This window comes from Endocarpon pusillum (assembly GCF_000464535.1).
Source record: "Endocarpon pusillum Z07020 unplaced genomic scaffold scaffold6566, whole genome shotgun sequence".
NCBI classification, from domain to species: Eukaryota; Fungi; Ascomycota; class Eurotiomycetes; order Verrucariales; family Verrucariaceae; genus Endocarpon; species Endocarpon pusillum.
Genome location: NW_006916597.1, coordinates 21,303 through 39,891, shown reverse-complemented (window position 1 = coordinate 39,891; position 18,589 = coordinate 21,303). Strand labels below are relative to the sequence as shown.

At 50.0% G+C, this 18,589-nt stretch overlaps 8 protein-coding genes across 8 annotated transcripts in view; 4 read left to right on the top strand and 4 right to left on the bottom strand.

Annotated features, from left to right (window-relative positions):
* EPUS_06677 (uncharacterized protein) overlaps positions 1 to 482 on the top strand; it is a gene marked incomplete at both ends in the record, with an annotated part of 896 nt that extends 414 nt beyond the window's left edge. Inside the window, one exon of the mRNA XM_007807147.1 lies at positions 16 to 482. Within this exon, the coding sequence (XP_007805338.1) occupies positions 16 to 482 (467 nt within the window). The remainder of the gene's footprint in view (positions 1 to 15) is intronic.
* Positions 483 to 1,971: 1,489 nt separating this feature from the next.
* Positions 1,972 to 3,062, top strand: EPUS_06676 (uncharacterized protein; the record flags this gene model as incomplete). Its single annotated transcript, XM_007807146.1, has 2 exons — positions 1,972 to 2,370; positions 2,502 to 3,062. 2 exons carry the CDS (start codon positions 1,972 to 1,974, stop codon positions 3,060 to 3,062), a joined length of 960 nt encoding a protein of 319 aa, XP_007805337.1.
* Positions 3,063 to 3,378: 316 nt separating this feature from the next.
* On the top strand, positions 3,379 to 3,717 carry EPUS_06675 (uncharacterized protein; the record flags this gene model as incomplete). Its single annotated transcript, XM_007807145.1, has 1 exon — positions 3,379 to 3,717. One exon carries the CDS (start codon positions 3,379 to 3,381, stop codon positions 3,715 to 3,717), a length of 339 nt encoding a protein of 112 aa, XP_007805336.1.
* Positions 3,718 to 4,383: 666 nt separating this feature from the next.
* EPUS_06674 (uncharacterized protein) lies at positions 4,384 to 5,923 on the bottom strand (the record flags this gene model as incomplete). The annotated part of the gene is made up of 5 exons (XM_007807144.1): positions 4,384 to 5,086; positions 5,139 to 5,427; positions 5,482 to 5,511; positions 5,567 to 5,705; positions 5,756 to 5,923. 5 exons carry the CDS (start codon positions 5,921 to 5,923, stop codon positions 4,384 to 4,386), a joined length of 1,329 nt encoding a protein of 442 aa, XP_007805335.1.
* Positions 5,924 to 6,983: 1,060 nt separating this feature from the next.
* On the bottom strand, positions 6,984 to 10,583 carry EPUS_06673 (uncharacterized protein; the record flags this gene model as incomplete). Its single annotated transcript, XM_007807143.1, has 2 exons — positions 6,984 to 10,322; positions 10,377 to 10,583. 2 exons carry the CDS (start codon positions 10,581 to 10,583, stop codon positions 6,984 to 6,986), a joined length of 3,546 nt encoding a protein of 1,181 aa, XP_007805334.1.
* A 1,483-nt stretch (positions 10,584 to 12,066) lies between these two features.
* EPUS_06672 (uncharacterized protein) lies at positions 12,067 to 14,889 on the bottom strand (the record flags this gene model as incomplete). The annotated part of the gene is made up of 1 exon (XM_007807142.1): positions 12,067 to 14,889. The coding sequence occupies one exon, from the start codon at positions 14,887 to 14,889 to the stop codon at positions 12,067 to 12,069; it is 2,823 nt and encodes a 940-aa protein (XP_007805333.1).
* A 583-nt stretch (positions 14,890 to 15,472) lies between these two features.
* EPUS_06671 (uncharacterized protein) lies at positions 15,473 to 17,607 on the top strand (the record flags this gene model as incomplete). Its single annotated transcript, XM_007807141.1, has 4 exons — positions 15,473 to 15,495; positions 15,567 to 15,777; positions 15,834 to 17,520; positions 17,576 to 17,607. 4 exons carry the CDS (start codon positions 15,473 to 15,475, stop codon positions 17,605 to 17,607), a joined length of 1,953 nt encoding a protein of 650 aa, XP_007805332.1.
* A 220-nt stretch (positions 17,608 to 17,827) lies between these two features.
* EPUS_06670 (uncharacterized protein) lies at positions 17,828 to 18,508 on the bottom strand (the record flags this gene model as incomplete). Its single annotated transcript, XM_007807140.1, has 1 exon — positions 17,828 to 18,508. The coding sequence occupies one exon, from the start codon at positions 18,506 to 18,508 to the stop codon at positions 17,828 to 17,830; it is 681 nt and encodes a 226-aa protein (XP_007805331.1).
* Positions 18,509 to 18,589: the final 81 nt, after the last annotated feature.

Below are 18,589 nucleotides of genomic sequence, written 5' to 3'. Positions count from 1 at the left end.
AGGAAGACGTGGCAGGGCACCCGCCAATCTCGCCTCTGATCCTCCCCTCTCCCGCCCTCTCAATCTCCTCCTCCCCTATTTCCTCCCTCTCTTCTTCTTCTTCTTCTTCTTCTTCTTCATCCTCATCCTCCCCTCTACTCCCCCGTCGTCATCATCCTACCCACGACCTCCCCACCACGCGAGCAACATCAACACGCAAGCGTGACCGCCCAGCCGCCTTCAATGGACCGATCGAACCCCCCCGCACCGCCGAACAGAACGGCCGGCCTTCTCACCGTTCCAAGCGGCCACGTCATCATACCGGAGGGCGCCTGGGCCATGACGGCTCTTCGTCGTCTTTGTCGCCATCAGAAGAATCCGTCTACCCTGCTTCAGACGCGTCTTCGGAGCCTACTGTTGAGGGGACAGCGGGCCAGGAGTGGACGGAACGGCTGAGGAGGGCGGTGGAGAGGTGTTTTCAGCCGGTTCCTGATGGGTTTTAGGAGATGGATCAGAGGATGATGCACGAAGGTCTGTGGGTTGAAATGTGGTCATGAAATGATGTTTTGAGGCGTTACTGGCTTTTGTGGTGCCTTTCTACATAGTGCGAGATAGATTGCAATGTCTTTTTTCATAATACCTATCATTATAGAGCTACTCCAAGTCACCCTGAACTGCCATCTCCAGCGAAGTCGTGTTCACCTAGAGGCCTCCATCACGGGTATCCCCCTAAGTTAATAGCTTCCTTAAAGAATCCGATCAATGCCAAGCTTCTTCCCCCTTTTTTTTATTGCAGCCGTCCACAACGCCACCGCCGCCCACCATAAAACCGCATCATAAGTATTCTCCAACGACCTACCACCCTCCTCATGCATCCTAAGACCCCATCATCCTATCCCCACCTAGTTCTGATTAACCCCCAAACCGTCCATCAAAATTTCAGCAGAATATGCAACCACACGGTGGTTTAACCCGAAGTGAAAGGTTCATGGCTGTCCACGGGATTCATTGACGTATGACATCTGGTGCGAAGAGAGGCTTCCAGGATGAAGAGACCTCACTTTTTGCCAAGTGTGCCGAGAGTGAAGGATTTGATGTGGAGGGATGATTCTGCAACGGATGGGTTTCTAGGCGGAGTGTGGAGTGCCACTGGGTGTGTTTGAGAAGGGTATTGAGGCCTTTGGGATCAGGAGGGCAGGAATTGGGTCATAGATGTGGGATGTGTGCTTCTACTTGGGATGGGGCCGGTGCGTGTGGAGAAAGCTTGTATGGTGAATGTGGTGGATAGGGCGCTTCGGGAATAGTACAGACAACCCTGTGCTCCCTACTGGTTCTGTTTCTGGGTTGAGAAGGGGATCAGGGGAAGCAGATTTATGGGCACTCGTATGACAGTGCACTCGGAATGCTGTAACCCATTGGCGGCGGGCGGCCGGCGGCGTGGACAAGAGAGATACCATTCGGCTTCGCAGCTTTGAGTACTCTGTTGCTCCATTCACAGTCTCGGCCTCAATCTTTGCGATTCATCCATCTTTCAGCTGGTAGCAGTTAGAGACATATGCAAGAGCTTGGTCGAAACTGGAAGTCCTTGAATGTGCAAGACACCATCCGGAGGAGACAGAGATTAGGTAAGATTCTGATGCCATTTGGTTAGATGGGACTGAATTGGTGGTCCATATTCGAATCATTGAGTTCGAGTTCTTGCGGCAAGCGTATTAGCCCTCACCTTTGCGCCTGTTGTGTTCTTCTCACTTCAATGAATGAACGTAACTACCCAGCATACCCGGGCCAGAGAGTTCAAACTATACCCTACTTGAACTTGCACCTCTTTTGTAGTTCACAAACCTTTGAGTTCCTCAGAATTGGGAGAACCGTCTTGTCCCTCACCACCACTTCACAGCATCTGAGCGCTACACGACCTGCTCGTCCATTCAGCTTGGCTACACTCCTGAGACAAAATCTATGGCAGACACTACACAAGCTACTGACATATGAATGGCTCCAGTGCAAAGTGAGCTGAAGGCAAAGCAACAGGAAGCTATCAGCAAAATCAACGAGCTCTTTCACGAGCAGGAAAGTGAACGATCTCGACATGAAGCGCTGCTGAAAGAATATGCAAAGCTTAAGGACTACCTCGCAGATCGAGCGGTGGCATATCAGACGTCTTTGCAGCAAGCGAAAGACTTGACCGAGGAAAATGACCGTCTGAAAATGTCGCTTTCCTCCTTGACAGCAGTCCTTTCTCACGAGCAAGCTGCCCTGAGAAAGGAAAGCCAGAAGCTTAAGGATGCCTGTGCACAAATGGAGAGTAAGGTCAGGAATCTGGGGAAGCAGGCTCAAGGGAAGGATGATGAAATTGCAAACTGGAAGCAAGACCTCGCCGGAAAACCGCTGGTATAGCCTCGTCTCTTCACTAGCTTGGAGAAATAGAGAAAGAAAATACAGGATCCAATGGAGTTGCTGCTCGCCCAAGCACCACAGCTCAGCCCTCAACCCCAAATACTGGTAAGACTGAACAGCAGCAGGAGGCGGACGGGAATAGCAACACCATTCGGGACAGTATCACCATACCTCTTCTGCATCAAATGGTTCCTCATGAGCCAGAAGTGAAAGGCGGCAAAGGCCTACTTCAGTTCCTAGCAATACTCGGAAGCAAGGAACAGGAACTGTGCGACAAACTCCTTGCGAACATCACCGTGCTCTACAGCGTAGCAATATCCCAACAACGCAGATGTTTGTCGCTGCTAGAATCTGTTTCACGACGACCTCCTAACGGGTTGTTCCGTTCTTACAGAGCACAATTTTATGCGGTTCGGCAGTTTTTGTTTTCTTACCAGCTTGATGAAAGATCCATTTTCATGCACTCTCTAGCTCGCAAGTTGATCCTCAACTTCTACACCCAACGCGAAGAACTGCAGGGCCGCAGTGGAGGGAAGGTCTTCCCTAACCTTTCGGGAACAGCTGAAGGGAACAGAAAGCGGGCAATGGCGGAAGAACACAACTTGGCTTCGAGGTTGAAGCGAAGAGGAGAACTCGAGAAGCTTGTTGAAGACCAGAAGCAGGAGATGCAGTCTGTACCTAATTGAGGAAACAAGGTTATCTACGAGCTGGTCTGAAGTGTCGTAGCTGGCACCATGGTAGCAGTATTAGTTAGTAGAAGAAACGATGAGTTGCCTAAAGTTCAAGCAGAGCTCTCGTAGAAATTTACCTTTAGCAGCGCTTCGCAGGTCAATGTGTGCTCTTGTCGATTTTCTTCGGCCGTGATAGTGTATTGTGACGTGGTCAGCCATTTCACCTTGCTCCCAAGGCGAGTAAGAACAGTCCGAGCATATTTTCCGAGCAGCATCTGTAATCTGGCCCAACTGATAGCTCGAAACAGGTGCGCAATCTTCATCTCGAGAAATGCCTCCATTCAGACACGCGTCAAAGCCGGCTCGTGAGACATGGCACCCCATAATAGTGACTACGAATTCACAGAGAAAAAAGAGATGCAACTTCGTCATTGGCGAACTCACGATGCAAAACCCCATGCAAGACGTGCAGATCGAAAGTCGTCAATTCGACAGGGACAACTGCTCGGGCAGCGCCCTCGACCTCGAGGGCCTGATCATGTCAATCGGTCATGAAGAGGAGAGAAAGAAATCAACGGAGAAAGAGTCGAAGAAAAGGAAAGCGAAACGAGGAACATGGGCCCGGAGAACCAGGCAGGGAGACGGGAAGGAGAGCAGAAGCGCAAATTGATGCCGAGAGAAATACTGCCACACCACATGCAGATGGGTCGAACAAGCGAACGAGGAGCAAGCATGGGACCGTCGTGAATGACTGCTAAGTGGAGTGAGGACCAGTTGCTGATATGAAGAAGCATGAAAACGTATCAATGGCATGCTGTTCAAGGTGCATCCTAGGAAGGCTTTTCAGTGGAAAGACGTGATCAGGTTCTAAATGAGGTGGGGAACTCATGACTTAGCCATAAGCGGGAGGACACCTTCAGAGAATCACGTGATGAGAAGCTATCGTTTCCTCCAGCGAAGCGAAGGCCACAATGTACGGAGGGCTCTACATCAGAGAAATGTTCCCTGAGCTAAAGAGCTAAAGAGCATAGCCAAATCTCCAAACCTTCAACGGCTATCGTTCAGTAGAATGGTATCTCTGCAATGGCATAAAGTACAAGCTCAATGTGCCAACGACAATTCAGGCGGCCACATGCATCCGAAATCGACCCTTGTATTCTGGCCTGGTAGCTGCCTTCCGTCCCAACCCCAACTCATGTATGCCGCTTGAACGCGATTCAAAGCATGCTACCTGCAGCCGTGGCCTTAGCAGATGTCTCAAGATGCGCCTCAACGCCCAGCACTCGTCATGCGCGCTGCTCCGAAACCAGAAAAGGGCATCTGCGCCGCCCATCAATCAACCATGCTTCTCTGCGTCTTCTTTCGGTGCATCAGCCTTTTTGATCAAAGACTCCTTAAACTTCTTCCATCGATCTGAGATGCTGTCCTTAAACTTTTCCCACCGGCTCCTGTTCAGCTTGTTGCTCAGTTCGCGAAAGTTGTATATCTCGGCCCAGCAATCTCTTCCCCATTCGCATCCGGCCATATTTACCATGAAATCACGATCTTCCTCGTGGTAGTGGAATCTCCTGTCGAGATTACCATCATCACCTCCACAAGCACCAGGTGGATAAGAGTTGACTTTCCTTTGTGAGATAAATGCTGTATGAGGTCTGATCCACGGTTGATTTGTGTAAAGATGCTCCAGAGCGTCTTGCTCCTTGTGCTCCCATTCCATATGCTTCTGCTCGTAGCAGACAGGGTCCCACCAAATATCCAATAGACGATCGGTCCACTGGGAGCGGCGTATGAAGAATGTGCCCAGGGTGAAGCCAGAACAATCCTGGGGTACGACGAGGTTAATACTCTCTGACTTGTTGTCTCCCACTGGAGAAAGAGTTTCAGGGTCCAGAAAATCACCCACAGGAGGGTGTGTGATCTTTAGAGGATTGTAGACATTAATGTCACGATAGGTGTTGTCTGCGAGGTTATTAAAGATGTGTGTTTGCAAGGAATAGGAGGGCTCCATAATGAAAGTGTTCAGATCAAGCCACCAAAACCTTGCCTTCGTGTGAGCAAATATTGCTTGATGGATGTATCATGTAAACTCACCACTCAGCATCAGGATACTTCCGCAGACAGTTGCGGATCGTGTCTACTTTCTCCCAGCTCTCCCTCCACTCGTGCGCATAGCGTTTCTTGGTGCTCATATCCACAATCTCTAGCTCATAGCCCCATTTGGCGGCATATTGTTTCTTATTTCTGACGCTGTCTCTTTCGATAGCCCACTCTCGGGGTCCTTTCCACTCCATAACGCCACCTCCTTGGTTTGCTGCTAGGATCATGACAAACTTTGACCCGCCGCCAAAATGTGCTGCTCGTCTATAACGGGACGTCATATCTGCGTGAATTGTCAGCTTTGAAGCCTGCCTTTGCTTTCTCTTCAAGTACTTACTGCTTTTGGACCACAGAACAGTTGTCAGGGCTATTATGACCATCATAGCAATGAAAAGTTTGAACTTCCTAAGTATGTTCCCGACCAATGTTCTGACCCTTGACCATTTCCCATAACCAACAGGTCTCCACCGACCCCTTCCCAGTTTCTCTGCATTCCAATCTTTCTGATCTGAAGTGAAGCTGTTGAATCTTGGCAGCGTTGCTGATATCTTCCTCTTTTGTCTTGAGAAAAAGCCTTCATTCCTTGTGGTGAAACTGGGCGTATTACGAACTCGTTGACTCTTAGCTTTGGCAGCTGCCCAGGCAGTGTCATTTAACGCGGACCCATTCAAATCGCCATAGTCTCTCCGCCGTGGTGTGTCATAGTCTGAGGCATCCGTCAGCCCAGGGGTAGACCATCCCCCGCCCTGTTGAGGAGAAGGCGATCTAGATAGGGACATTGGAGGTGTTTGGAAGGGAGTGCCTGGTATGGCAGGGACTGGTCGTGGAGAGGCCAACGCCGGAAGCCCGGACGTGGCCCCTAAGCGTTTATGCTCCTCTAGAGAGGGTGCTGGATGGGGAGAATGTCCGAATGGTGAATTGCGACTGATGGAGCGGCGCCGGGCATGGGAATGGGAATGGGTCTGTTTGATAAAGGCCGCCAGTACGACTCAGATCGGTCTTCAAGGAGATAAGAGGTGTGCAGCTTCTGCTAAACTGCAAGCCTCAGTCGACGTCTGGCACAGCAGCACATTGGATGTCAGCTGAAGAAGATAAGTGTCTTGAATTTCCGTTCCTGCCAAGGCGTCCCAAAGGGTATTTGCAGATCTATCTCAAGGTGTAGACTGTTCGCGAGCGGACATGAAAGACTGCCAGTTGCTTCCTGTTGTTGTCGCGAGAAGCGTTTACATGCAATTCCAGAGGAAAGTAAGACTTAATTGAACAAATAAGGCGTGATGTAGTTATTGCCCGCCCAGCTCCAGAGTTGTGATTGTCATTAAAGGCTGGATAATTATGTAGGGGGTGCGGCACGCCAAAATGCTTAGCTTCATAAGCCATAAGGGTCTTGCATGGTTTACCACACCACCAAATCTACTCTGTACATCACTAACCACCCTTAAACTTACCCAGATTGTGCAGCCCTCCAGCCCTCCCTCCGGGACTTGGGACGAGGATGCAGCTGGGCCATAGAGATGGCCGACAAGACCCTGCTCTGATTTTTCGGATACTTCACTGAAGGGAAATTGGGATTGGGATAAGTCATCATATTGAGAATGCCTATCCAGTTCTGGTGCTTGTGCACTTGAGAATGATTTACTCACTGACAACGCTGCATATGCTCCACCCGTTCTCAAGCTCATCCACCAGTAGCAAAGTAGGGATTGCCCCACCTTATTGTGCATCGCTCAACTAAAGTTGACGACGACCTGTTCTCACCCCCCCAATATGCAGCCATAAGACATCGCTTATCTCTCCTGGTCCATAAGCCACCACAATACCTGCCCATCGCCTCTTACGGCATCAAGTAGTCTTCTGTGCAGAATCAGATACAATCGTTTCCTTGCTTTTGGACTTCTCGCTTTCTCTGCGTTCCATTTCCCTCCTGTGGTGCCTAAACTCCTTCAATACCTGAAACCCTTTCTCCTTCTCTGGTCGTTGCCTTGCGCTGTCTCCGTAGTTCATCTCGACTTTGAATTTCAGGAATGGACCCTTGGGATCTGCACTCTGGAAAACTGTGATAATATCCCCAGTATAGATCTTGCCGTAATACCTGCACTTTTCCTTACTGGATTCCTTCCGCAGCTCAACATCATTTACCCAGATGCAGTGAGACGCTCCGGTCGATACAACTGTATGAATGCCAGGCGCGTTCTCCCACGGTTGCTCTTTCTTAATTCGCGTTTCCATATCCGGCGCATGGTACGTGATTTGGATGGCGTACTGTGGGATTCGGACATCGGTTGTGTCTTCATACCGGACATTGCAAGAAATCCCACGACCCCAGGACGTCATCCGAGAGTTGATGTAAATAGTCTGATCGGTAAAGGAGCCGGGTACCGTGGTGAGTTTGCCGAACCGGCGATAAGGTTTGGTAAAACCGTCAGGTGTAGTTCTCGATGTTGGGTACAATGACTCACGAGGCGAATGATCGGTTCGTCGGGAGAACAGTTGTTTTGTCTTCTGGGAACTGCTTCCGCCGGAGCCAGCTTTCTTGCTGGCACGCACGTCCATCGTCTTCGCAAGTTCCTCTGTTTCCTGCGACGTTCGCTCTATTTCAGAGAAGGTGTTCGCTTTGGCCGCTTTCGCTTTGGCCAATCTAGCTCGTCGTTCTTTGGCCTCAGCTTGTCTGGCGTTGAATGCTTCCACAAATTCAGTGTCATGTGCAAGACTCTCCGGAACTTTGAGATCAATGTAACGGCTGAATACTGGCTCTTCCGAAGGTTGAGGAGCCGCTTCTTGCTGAGATGTTGTGGTATCGCTCTTCTCTTGTTGGGTGAGCCCTGGCGTCATTTCTCGTGTCTCCGGCGTCATCGGATTGGCTGCTTCTGGTGTGGTCCCTTCAGAATGCCCAGATTCTGGAGAAGCCATATTGAGCTGGCGAATCTGCGCCTCCGCACCAAGTAAGCTGGGAGCTGAGCTCGGTAGCGCTCCAGGAATGGCAAGCGTTCGTGGGTATTGAAGCGGTTGTGCAGAAGTTTCACCGGTACTCGGAGGGGGCACACTGGTTTCAAAAGTGACAAAGTCATTGACACTGATTCGCTCAACCTCCTGCTGCAGGGCAGGTACGCTCACGGGAGGTGTTGCTCCAGCAAAAACACCAGAGCTTCGTAATGCAGATGACGTGATTTCGCCAAATAGTCGTTCACCTCGAGCATTCACTGGCGAAGTGGTTGAATTCGACACTTGTGGGAGCTCTGGGTATGCAATATCACTAGAAGGTGGTGCTGTAACTTTGGTCTTGCCTTTAAGGGTGAAACGTTGTCTCTTGGACACCCTCTCGCCTGCATGATTGAGGTACCCAAAAGAAAGGCCACCTGTCGCACCAAAGACTTGATCGTACGCTGCATTGTTAGATGGGCTAAGCAAATCCTCGTCTGCCTCTTCGACGGTAGCGAGCCCCTGACCACGGTAGGCCGGCATCTCGTCATCCAAGTTCATGTAGTCAATCAAGTCAGCCTCTTCCGCAATCCAAGCATGTGCAAAGCAAGCTTTGGGGGTCGGGCGCAAAGACGGGTTGCGTTTAAGCAAACAGGAGACGAAATCAACGGCCTCCTCCGAGACGCCGACAGCATACAGAGGGTCGAAGTTAATATCTTGGGTCATGATGTTGGAGAGCATCTGAGCTGCTTTATTGGTGTTCTCGCTGTCAGTGATGACGGGTGCTTTGTTGCACAAAACGTGGAACAGCACGGCTCCAAATGACCACATGTCGACCCGGTCACTATACCTCTTCGATGATGGGTCTCCAGATCGGGCTCGCTTCTTCGTTCCCCCCTTATCGTATTCTCCGTAACCTGGATATATCTCCGGTGCGCAGTACAGCAAGGTGCCGCAGAAGGTTTTCAGAAATGTCTCATTATTTGTGATGCATTTGGATAGGCCGAAATCAGATAGTTTGACATGCAGCGGATCCATCTCTGAGATCAAAATGTTGTCTGGCTTTATGTCACGGTGCGTAATACCACGACCATGTAGATATGCTAGTGCGTGCAGCATCTGACGGGTGATGGTCTGTACCATTGGTTCCGCCACAGGCCCGTTCTTGAGCATATATGTAGCAAGCTCTCCGCCGGTGATAAGCTCCATTATGATGTAGGCATGGTCCTCGTGAACATGATAATCTTCGTACTGGACAATGTTGGGATGTCGAAGGTCTTTCATGATTTGGATTTCGTTGTCGATTTTGATATCCGAAATACCAGCTTTGCGAAATCTTCTCTGATCGAGTTCTTTGGCTGCATAGACGTGGCCATCTTTCTTGGTAGCCAGCTTGTAGACTGTAGCGAAGGCGCCTTTGCCTAAGCATCCGATAACATTGTATATTGAGCCTCCATTCCACACCATGCCGTATGGATGCTCAGCCGGAGACAGCACGATTTTTGATTTTGGACCTGGCATGTTACTAACATATCTTGCCAGATTTGCATTGTACGCCCCTTGTTGATCTCCACGGTTCGGGATTCGCACAAGGAATTTGATTTGTTTTCCGTCATGACCAACAATATAGATGAGAGCTCCATTCTGCAGCATGCTAGAGGATTCGTCTGTTTCCTTGCTTTTCTTCCAATACAGGTGATGGTCATCCACAACGGTGCCATTTGTTGAGTTGTCCTCAAGCATCAGGACTCCATCTTTGCTACAGTAGATTCGGAAATGGCGATTGCTTACCATGGTATCGTTCCGATCTGTTGTCAGCAGTATGTCTGACTTATCTGGATTTCGCCCAAAAACGAAGCCCGAGTCTGACTTCTTGACATGAGACGAGATTCGTAGAGCTATTTCTCTATTCAAGGGGTCGACTTTGGCGGCAGGATCGAATAGTGCATCGTCATTCTTGTCTATCAGGTCGGCATTGGGAATAATGTGGTTCGGATTATGCTTCAAGGTAGCTTCCACTGCCTCATTTGCCGCGGGCGTGCTTGGGTGCAGAATACAGATCACGTCAGCAGCGTCTTCCTCACTGATACCAGAGCCATGTAACCCCAAACGTCTTGGATCGGTGTATGGTTGTGTAGCCTGGGTATTGAACTCTTCCAGAGGCATGGTGTCGGCCAAACTGAAGCTCTTATACGACTTTGTGCATACGTTCAGGGGTGCGGGCTGTAATATTCTTCGTTTCCAAGTAAGCGGGTTTCCCCACTGGTAGTTCGGTCAGCAGAGTACAATGTACCTGAGGAAGGAGTAGCAACTTACTGGACGGTATTCACCGAGATCAAAAGTTTGCTGATCAAATGCTTCTTGAGGTTTTGCAGTAGCTCTAGAGGTACTTGAAGAACGTGAAGAATCGAATTTGGAGTTCTTGCCTGCTTCGAAGCCCGGATGGCGAGGTAGTTGTTCTCCTTGATTTCGTTCCGTGGCCTTCAGCAGCCTTCCACCTGTAGAGCCAGGCTTATCAGCCATGATGGTAAGGGATAGTTGTGTTGAATGTCAGATGATGTGATGTGGCAGAAGGTTGAATGAATAAAGTGTTGTAGACATAAAAGCGGAGCCTGAAAGCGGGCTGCTGGACGACATACCTTACACCCACCCAAACATGCACCCCGGACACTCAAGTCGACCTAATTTACGAACAAGGTTAGTCCCTGACCCAGGACGCATTCACTGTTTAGTTTCTCGATACACAAGCTGATAATCGCTCAATATGGCAAGCCAAGTGAAATTGGGCGGACTCTTCTTCTCAGACGACTATAATAGCCACAGTGCAGATTGCAACAAGTGACGCAGACATGGAACGCTCAACTCCGTCCTAGCTTGTCTGAGCTTTGTGCTTTCTTCGTTGCAGTTGAGCACAGGCAAGATCAGCAGGCCTTGCGGTTTGACACCACAAGGTAGTGAAGGGCGGGAAACAAGATCCAGTACAGCATGCAGACCATGATATCTTGTTGAGCAAGCAAAATTTCCGCCTGCCTCCAGAAGCGATGGATACACTGTTCGAACAAGGATAAAAGAATTTCTGGGACTTACGCCGTGGTAGCCCCAGCACTCAAATCTGGTCAGTGGGCGTGCAGAACTTTGCCAAAAACATGTACTAACCTGATCTCAGTACTCTCTACTTTCCTGTCTTCAATCCCAACCAGAATGTATTTCGGCTCATTAGGTTGATTCAGAGGAGCAAAATGACTTTGTCTGAACAAAAAGAGAGCATGCTAAGAATTCACAATGTTGTTTTGGAGTTGTTCAAAAAATATCAAGCCTGGATGGTGGCCCGTGCGTTACCCCCGCAATGAGATGGTACCTGGCTAATGGGAAATACCGCTTGACAGGAACCGCTAGCCGCTAGACGCTGGCAGCAGCAGAGCCGCCAGCTTAATTCTGACTCTTGAAGCCTATCCACAGTGCCTAGGGGAAGCTACCAACGCAGATCTCATGAGCTACTAGTATAGGGGAGGCCAGTGGAACAGCACATCATCCCTGGCAATGAGTTCCAATTATACAAAGTGGACATCATCCCTCATGAGAGGGCTGGCAGACCACGGTCAGGAATCTGCTCCTGGATGCCTGCAACAATCCAGAGTGTTGAACCCACGTCATGATACTCCGCGCTATGTGCATCCTTTCATAGCATTCTGCATTGCAGACTTGCTTCATAGGTCAGCCAGCAGTTCAGAGATTTCTAGCAGGGTGCTTTTCTGAGGTCACGCCACCCAACTTAGAAGGAGAAGAGCCCTTCTCTTGAGCGGATTAATCCAGTTCAGAGCTCCGTTCTACACCATCCTCTTCCAGCTCACATACAACAAGGTCTGTTAGCATCTCGTGCTCTATTTAGTCACCTACACCTTTGCCCATCTATACCTGCACAGAGTATTGCTGACCCGAGGAGCGTACGTGGAGTGAACGATTGATATGCCACACATTGAGAAATGCTTGATACTAATTCTATAATCTATTCCTCCTTCCGGCTCCTTGAAAGCATCTGCCCAACCATGAAATGATTCACATCTTCATCGGCCCAGTAGCTTAAGTGACTTGCAATGCTTGCCAGCAGACTGATGTCAAAAGTACCTTCCTGGATACTGTAATCGACTCTACCATTTCCATTCAAAGCCCTGACCTTAGCCTCCTCGCGTCTGAATTTCTTGGCTTTCTCTTCAGCTTCATCGGATTGGGCCTCAAGCGGGTTCGTGTCACTTGATTTCTGTGATAGGCGCCTCTTCTGAAAGCCAGCATACAGCGTTTCCATATCCGAGTCAATGAGTGTTGGCAAATGGTCAGACAATGGCTCAGACAAGGTAGCATCAGCCAAAGCCTGTTGACGCTTGCTATCAGCTATAGGCATCTGAGTTCCAGGTTGAATCTGCTGCTGGCTCTTTTTGTCGAGGTTGCCGTGAAACTTGTTGTCCTGAGAAAGAGCCTGCTCTTCGCCAGTGATGCCAAGACTGCGGTTCAGAAGACTGGATGCCACCCCAGAGGTAAAGTTGGACCACATCGATCCCACTGACTGCCCCACAAGAGCACCGATATTTGCTATTCCAGGTGTTCCGAACAGTCCTTTCTTGGTGTAGGGGAGCAGTTGAGGTTTTAGAGCTGCCATAGCAGGGGAGATCAATGGTTCGATACGGTACGATATTGGATCTGTGGGGTGGAATATGTTGAAGAGCTGGTCGCATTTTGGAGATGAGACGCTGATAGGAATAACGCTCTTCTGTTGGTGTGTATACTTCGAATCGTTCGCAAACAAGCTCTCTGGGTCAGAATCGAAGGGACTATGTGTAGGCTTACTATCGTCATTACGGCGACGAGCTGCAATGGTTCTTCCTTTCAACATCTGAAATAGAGCAATTGGTGAGCCGAGAGCGAAGAAATTCTCGCAGATGAAATCAAGCTGGAGATTCCCTTTCTCACGCTCTATATCTGTCGAGGTCTTGTTAAGATTGTGGGAACGAACATTCGCGGCGTCTCTCTGACGGCAGAGGATGTCGAAGACGATAGCGCTACCTAGGGAATGCCCGCAAAGACTCACTCGGCCAGAGAAATCTGGATTGCGCTCTTTGAATAGGTTGTACACCCTGTTACACTCTCGCTGTACGATCCCAGCAATATGCTCTCGGTATGCTGATTGGTACAGAAGAACATCCATTGCCAGGTCTGTTATGAGATTGCGCACGCTCGGTACCCCATCAACTGTGATATCAGACAGGCTTGGGTAATCGTCCTCATCTATTGCCTCCGCATCAGCGAGATCAAATTCTTGCTTGTTCTGTCTGACGCTCTGCTTGGGGAAGTCGAGTAGGTGACGCCATACTATCGGAAGACATATCACGCGGCTGTTAGTCCTTGCATCCTTGAGTGGAGAATTCAAAGCTTGCAGATCAGGAGCATTAGCATAGACGGCCTTCATTGTCTTTCTCAATGTGTTCACATCATGGATGAAATTGATGCTGTCAAGTCGCAATCCAAGCCTCTGCCCAATGCCATGGGTCACAAGCACAAGATGTTCAATTGAACGTCCTTGGTCATCGCCATCAGTCTCTTTGTAATCCTCCATTTCTTTTTCTTCCTGTTGGCGAGCTTCCTCCGCCAGGTCCTCAGAACTCTCGTTGCCTGGTGCTCCTGCCAATGAAGATAACTGACGTTCCAGAGCACTTCTCCTTGGAGGTACAGCGGTTTCTTCTTCCTTCTCCAGGGCTTTGTCTCTCTCGTTACCCATCTTTGATAAGGTCTCAGCAGGGAGGGACCTGCGCTCGGCAGCCGCTGTGTCAACCTCAGACCCTCGGGCCCCGTCAACCGTCTTTGTTTCACTTGCTTGAGAAAAGCCTCGCACAACTTTGGTACCGGAGAACCCACCAAATCTGCCGTATCCTACCAGCGTGCTGCTCATTCGAGACATGAAATCATCGGTCACAAGCCATGCTGTGTTTTTATCCTGATATGAGACGGTCGTATTCATGTGTGTGCCGAACAGGCGATAGCTGTTTGGAGCTTGATCAACCTTGCCTGAGTCTGCGGGCAGTAGTTGAGGTGAGCCTCTGGTGACAGGAGATGTACTTTCAGACCTGCTAGAGGACTGTTTAGTGCTCTCTACTAGCATAGAAGCCGGTCGGGAACGCGGCTGGCTGGACGATCGATTCGAGGCTCCTGCAGTCTGGCGCCATGGAGCTATCTTCAGATAACCCTCTTCCAGTTGATTTGCAAGATTCTCGTCGCATGGTCTGAGACCTGAGCCTTCAGGAAAGAACCAGCTACCACGCCGAACCTCATACACCGGACCAAGCCAATACGCTGGTTCAAGCTCACGCTTTTCGATGACTACGTCAAAAAGATAGTCTTCGTTGACAGGTACCCTAGTTACCTTGGGCGAAGCGTGATCACCAGCATTATTGGGGCTTGGGTCTGGATCTGCAAGTTTTTGGAAAGCAGTTTCAATCGAAGCTGAGTCACTAGCGGAGAATGCAGTAAATTTCTTTGGAACAGGAGCTGGCTTGCTCTCTCCATCAGCACTCTGCTCGCCAGAAAGTGGCTTTCTTTTGGGCACATCGACAGCGTAGAACCATCTTGATTTCAGCGGAGGGCAGTCAGCGGGATAGCGTCTCGGACTGGGCAGAGGTCGGTTGCTGTGTGTATGGTCTTGACCGCTTGACTTCCTTAGATGTTCTTCCCTACGCTTTGCATCTGGGTTGTCTTCCTTGGGCTTTGGTGTTGTCACTCGAGAGACATTCCAAGGAGAGATTGAGCCCAAAAAGGAGCTCTTGGGGTCTGTAGAAGCCATCTTCCTCCGGATAAACCGGGCAAATAATGGAAGACGAGCCACTTTCACATCACCGAGTATGCAGACTCAAAGCAGAGTAAATAAGCACATGCTATGTGCAGAATCACTTGACATGGACGATGAGGTAGGAGCTTTGCACCACGCATTCGCTGCGAAACATGTCTATTACGTTCAACTGTGATTGTGCTTTGCCATACATAGCATGGTGAGGCATACAGACCACTTGTTCACTTCTAGTGTCACGTTTTTGCGTCGTCCAAATTTCGTGGTTGTGAACCCCCCATTTGTGTTGCAGAAAGCTTGCGACGCAGCGCCTCATCCCGTCCACGGCTCAGCCTCCGGCCCTCCGGCCCCCGTCCTCGCCCACAACTTGCTGCGTCACCCTTTTCCTTGAGATCTGTCAAAAGTGCGCCTGGAATAGGCAGACGCATTCTCTGCATTCCAAGGGATATATCGACTCGTCCACCTCATGAGTTGCTCCTCTGATCCATATATTCCGTTGTTAGACTCCCAAGTGCTGTAGTAGTGCAGCACGTCTCAGTGCCCCACCATTCCCGATCCCATCCCACATGTGCTGTTCAAGATGAATGTGCTCAAGCTTCAAAGGTGCGTGAAGGGTAGCGTACTATGCTATACTTTCTACTCTAGGAAGCCCGTTGACTGAGCCTTTGCTCCAGGAAATATCCTCAATTCCCACAGAACGAGATATTCAGTTTACAAGATGCCTTTCGCAAACTCGATGTCGAGGATAAGGGTTACCTGGACGAGGCGACTGTGATCAAAGCCACGCAGCAATCTGAAAGACAATCTTATGATGTTGTACGACAAGCGCTGAAGGAAGTGGAGCTGGATAGCTCAAGGCGCGTGGAATTAGAGGACTATGTAGACGTGAGCTGCTCTTTCGAAAGTCAAACACAAACTCACTCTCTGACATGCGATACCAGCTTATTTCCAAGGTACGAGATTCTGCACAGCAGCGCGTGTCTGCCGGTCCGGCCAAGCATGCTGCTCTGGGAGGGCAAAATGCGAGCGCACCCGCACCTGGCCATGCTTCGAAAGGTAGCTTAGGAGGAGGTGCTGGAGGGCGGATACATGTCCAAGGCTCCTCGGCAAATGTCACACATACTATTAACGAGGACGAACGCACAGAGTTCACCAGACACATCAATGCTGTCTTGGCCGGTGATCCCGATATTGGAGATCTCCTTCCCTTCCCAACTGATACTTTCGAGATGTTTGATCGTTGCAAAGATGGACTCGTTCTGGCCAAGCTCATCAATGATAGTGTACCAGACACAATTGACGAACGCGTGCTGAACCGAGTTGGCAAGAAGATCAAGTCACTAAATGCTTTCCATATGACCGAGAACAACAATATTGTTATTAACTCGGCCAAAGGAATCGGGTGCTCCGTTGTCAACATTGGCAGCGAGGACATCATGGCGGTAAGAGAGCATCTGATCCTAGGTCTAATCTGGCAGATTATCCGCAGAGGCCTTCTTGGCAAGATTGATATCAAGCTACATCCTGAGCTCTACAGATTGCTGGAGGAAGATGAGACTCTTGAGCAATTTCTACGCCTACCACCTGAGCAAATCCTACTTCGATGGTTCAATTATCATCTCAAGAATGCGAAGTGGGACAGGAGAGTCAACAATTTCTCGAACGATGTCAAGGATGGCGAGAACTATACCGTTCTCCTGAATCAGTTATCCCCTGAAAACTGCTCTCGCAGCCCCTTACAGACCCAAGATCTATTGCAGCGTGCTGAACAGGTGCTTACGAATGCCGAGAAACTCGACTGCCGCAAATTCCTTACTCCAACGTCCCTTGTCGCAGGAAACCCTAAACTGAATCTTGCTTTTGTTGCTAACCTTTTCAATACACATCCTGGTCTCGAGCCTCTGACCGAGGAAGACAAGCTCGACATTGAGGACTTCGACGCAGAAGGAGAGCGAGAAGCGCGTGTATTTACCCTGTGGCTTAACTCTCTTGATGTTCAGCCAACGATCAACTCTCTCTTTGACGACCTTCGAGACGGTTCCATTCTTCTGCAAGCTTACGACAAAGTCATTCCTGGAAGCGTAAATTGGCGGCACGTTAACAAGCCACCGCCCAACGGTGGCGAAATGTCACGCTTCAAAGCTGTCGAGAATACAAACTATGCAATTGAGCTTGGAAAGCAGAACCGCTTCTCACTGGTTGGCATTCAAGGTGCTGACATTACTGACGGCCAAAGAACGCTAACGCTGGGGCTTGTTTGGCAACTGATGAGAAAAGACATCACAAATACCCTATCAGCCTTGGCACAACGTCTTGGTAAGCGTGAAATGACGGATCCTGAGATGATCAAGTGGGCAAACGATATGAGCCGAAAGGGTGGCAAGAATTCAAGTATTCGATCGTTCAAGGACCCGGCGATCGGAACAGGTGTCTTCCTGCTTGACGTGCTGAACGGTATGAAGAGCTCATACGTCGACTACGATCTCGTGACGCCCGGCAAGAGTGACGAAGACGCATATGCGAATGCCAAGTTGAGTATCTCTATTGCACGAAAATTGGGAGCGACCATCTGGCTGGTGCCAGAAGACATCTGCCAGGTGCGGTCGAGATTGGTGACGACTTTTATTGGTGAGCTACAAACCTTCTGGCGGGCGGTCCTCACACGGTATACTGACTTTTTCAGGCTCTCTCATGGCCACGGCTGAGAAGATGTGATGGTCCATCTTTTTCTAGGATGAAAATCATCAATGCGGCTCTAGAGTCCAGGAATATTCTTCCTCGATAGCGTTCTGAATAGCTTGACCTGATCATGACATTGCTTAATGCGGTTACCCAATAACATAACCTCCTCTGGCCTGCTCTTGTGCTTCGGCATCATGTTATTAAATCGATTTCACGGCCACATACCGTCCACTCCAACACTGATAGTCCAAACTCACCGGTCCCCTTTCTCCAAGCACCCACACCTTTCACCAGCGCAATCCCTAAGATAGCCCTCAATATCCACCTCCCTCATCCCCTCTCCTAACAATAGTCCCCCCTTCCTATCCCTGTCTCCACCTCCATCCCCGTTTCCATGAAGCCCCCTCCCTACCAGCGCCACAATATACTCGCTCCCAAACCCAACAACCTCAACCCTCAAGCCCTCTATCCTCCTTCCCTGCATCCAAACCTGCACTCCACTCTCAACCACCCCCCAGCGCCCCTCCTCCGCCACAGCAGGGACCCTTACATCCCGAAACTCCAATTCCCTCAACCACCTCGCCAGCAAAGCTTCCCCCGTCATCTTGATGTAAGCTTCCTTCAGAGCCCAGAAGGTGTAGAAATAGCGAAGCTTTGCCGCTATCCCCGCTGCTTCTCCTACCGGTAGTGATCGAGGCGGCACGTAAGATTTCATATCGTCCACCTCGGCCGTGGAGAAAACCTCGGCGAAGATGTCCACCCACTCGTTGAATTGGGCGGGAGTGCTTATGCGGTTTGAGGTCCCCCGCGAAGGTTCAAAGGGGCAGGTGATATCGATGCCTAGGAGTGGTGGCGATCCATCCGGGTCTCGTCCCAGTCCTGGTCCTGGTCCGGGCTTTCCGTCATCGATTGGGCTACTACTACTCTCTAGCATATCGCCGTCGGGCGTCGTGGCGGTCGTAGTCAGCACGGTCGAGGGCGGATTGTCGGTAGCACAGCCCGCTAGCGCCACCAG